This window comes from Botrytis deweyae (assembly GCF_014898535.1).
Source record: "Botrytis deweyae strain B1 chromosome Unknown BDEW_013, whole genome shotgun sequence".
Taxonomy (NCBI): domain Eukaryota; kingdom Fungi; phylum Ascomycota; class Leotiomycetes; order Helotiales; family Sclerotiniaceae; genus Botrytis; species Botrytis deweyae.
Genome location: NW_024066220.1, coordinates 100330 through 102892, shown reverse-complemented (window position 1 = coordinate 102892; position 2563 = coordinate 100330). Strand labels below are relative to the sequence as shown.

At 46.3% G+C, this 2563-nt stretch overlaps 1 protein-coding gene across 1 annotated transcript; it reads right to left on the bottom strand.

Annotated features, from left to right (window-relative positions):
- Positions 1-209: 209 nt before the first annotated feature.
- On the bottom strand, positions 210-2129 carry EAE98_006184 (uncharacterized protein; the record flags this gene model as incomplete). The annotated part of the gene is made up of 2 exons (XM_038953806.1): positions 210-1841; positions 1911-2129. The coding sequence occupies 2 exons, from the start codon at positions 2127-2129 to the stop codon at positions 210-212; spliced, it is 1851 nt and encodes a 616-aa protein (XP_038809596.1).
- Positions 2130-2563: the final 434 nt, after the last annotated feature.

The following is a 2563-nucleotide window of genomic DNA, read 5'->3' as shown; positions in this document are numbered from 1 at the left end:
CCCAAACTGTTTCCCATACCATGTCCGCCTAGCTATGCACGCACGATGTTGAGAAAAACAAACAAACGCCTTAGCCAATGCACGCAACCCAAGTTTACACCCTTCTCCCACGTCCTTCCAAATATGATCCCAAATTCCCGGATTCTCCATAACGGTATACAGATGAAGTGAAGAGGATGAAATACATTCACCCTTCTCATCTAGTGAGCTTAATAACATTCTCCTACTCCACTCAATTTCCTTTGTCTTCCTGTTGGTGCCGTGGGAGTTCTATTGAGTCCCGCTGGTTGTCTAGGATTAATAATCATCCTTTCATCCTCCTCACGAAATCCTTGACTTGTGCTTGTTCTCCTAGGCATAGGTAGGCCCGACATCGATAATGATTGTCCACCGCTTTTCCTTCGAGGAAGTGAAGATAGTGGTGTGCCACCCGAACTCTCATGCACAGTTCCCCTACGAACTGGTGTCGTGTAGGTAGATTCCCGATTCTCGTCCACGCCGTAGCCAATATATGAGACGCTCTGTGAGTGCGTATGAGGTCTTCCATCTCCGTGCCTATCCCCGTAGTTTCCACCCATACTACTCTTCGCCCTTCTCGAATCCACAATTTGCGACTGTGCGTAAGATGATACTGGCGTCTTAGCGCCTGGGCGACTGAGAGTCGATCGACTTGGTGGGCGTTCATAGAGTGATCCACTGGCACGACTACCTGGTCGACTGGGTGGTCTACTACTATGTTGACTGCTATCGTTCCCATCTCTATTTGCAACTGGTCCAAAAGAAAGCCTGCTGATTCCGGATACAGAGACTCGAGGGAGGTGCTTTACTGAAGGTTCATCTCCAGTCATAGATGATGTAGTGCTCGCGCTTGCAGTACTACCCGTAGTTCTCTTCCTACCTCTTATTGTACCACTTGGTGGCAAGTAATTTTGACCCATAGCTGATATTGTTCTCGGTATAGTATGAGGTGGAGTAGTGACCGGCGCGGGTAGTTTTGATCTCGCAGACTGCACTCTTTGTTCTAATCTTTGCATTTGCGCCGTCAAACTTCTGATATGACTTAGGGAGGTTGAGTTCGGCAAACCGCGTGTAGGTGGTGCTTTTTGTCTTGTCTGGCGAATCACCGCTGGTGTCGCACTTCTTGCTTTCGAATTGCCGTTCGGTGTGGTGCCTCGTGAACTACGAACTGTGCCAGACACGTAACGAGATAGGCCTTGTTTAGACGTCGAGCTTGCATTCGCAGCTGGTAGTTTTAGATTGCTTTGGGGTGGGTTCATCGATGTGGTCAGTCCGTGTCTTGCAGTCGCCGATGCTTCTGACATGGGCGGAGATGGAGGGGTAGGGGTTTCGGAAATGGTATCTGTCGTTGAGATAGATTTGGTATCTGGTGGAGTGTTGATGATTGGAGAAGAAGCTGTGGATCTAGGAGATGTTCCAAAGGGCTCAAACGAGGGAGTACTTGGCGCAGTATAATCCGTTGTGATTGATGGAAATTGTCGTTTTCGTAGCTTGTCTTGCATGATATCTGCCTCAACTTTCAGGTCCGACAACTCATCTCTCAAACGTTGTGTCTCGATCCGGAGTTGTTCTCTTTCCTTTTCGCCAATCTTGATTTCTTCTTCCATCATCACCCCTCGTTCAATAGACATATTAAATTTTGATTCCATATCTTCCAAGGATGAGAAGGTATTTCGCGCTTGCCGCTCGATATCGTCATGTTGAACTTCAATGTCTCGAAGTTGGAGTTGCATGGTTCGATTCGCATCGCGCAGAGAAGTGATCTCCTTCTGTAGAGTAGTCTGCGCGGCATTCGCTTCATTCTTGGATTGTTTATATTTCTTCTACAAATAAATTCTGGTTAGCCAACTACTCTGCCGATCTACCACATGCACCTCTTCACGATGACATACCTTCCATTCTTCCACTTCGAATCCCAAACTCTCTACCTTTTCCTGCAATAACCTTTCCCTTCTTTCCGCAGCTTCGACATCCTTCTCTAACTCTGCTTCCAACTCCTGCGAACTCGCCTGGAATTCCGTCAATTCATTCTCCAATTGCTCGTACTGCAATTTGTAGTATGCGATCGCATCTACCGGATCCGAAGGTGGGGAGGATGGTAATTCCGACATCTGTGGTTATTATTATTCTTGTCGATTCTGTCTGGTCTTGAATTTCGTATCGTTGTCGTATCTTCTCACTATCTTAAAGCCGTTCTGTTGCTTGGCGGTAACATCCGTTCCTTAGACTTGCGATCTTGCAAAACTAGTGACCAATAGCACATGCAGCTGTTGCGATTGTTGTTGTGGACCATAAACAAATAAAGAATGACCTCTTGCAGACCCCTCACAATGATGTAAAACTTGTTTAGCCGTGCAAAGGTTGAGATGAAGATCTTATGATGTCGATGGTCGATAAATCAAAGTTGGGTTATTTGGATGTTGATCGCAAAACAAATGGTGAAGGCTGCAGGTTGTAAAGAAGACTAAAAGATTGGATTTCGTGTACAATAATGGTCGTTAGAAGTCGTGAATCGCCTTTATCCTTCCCGTCAAATGATATGAAA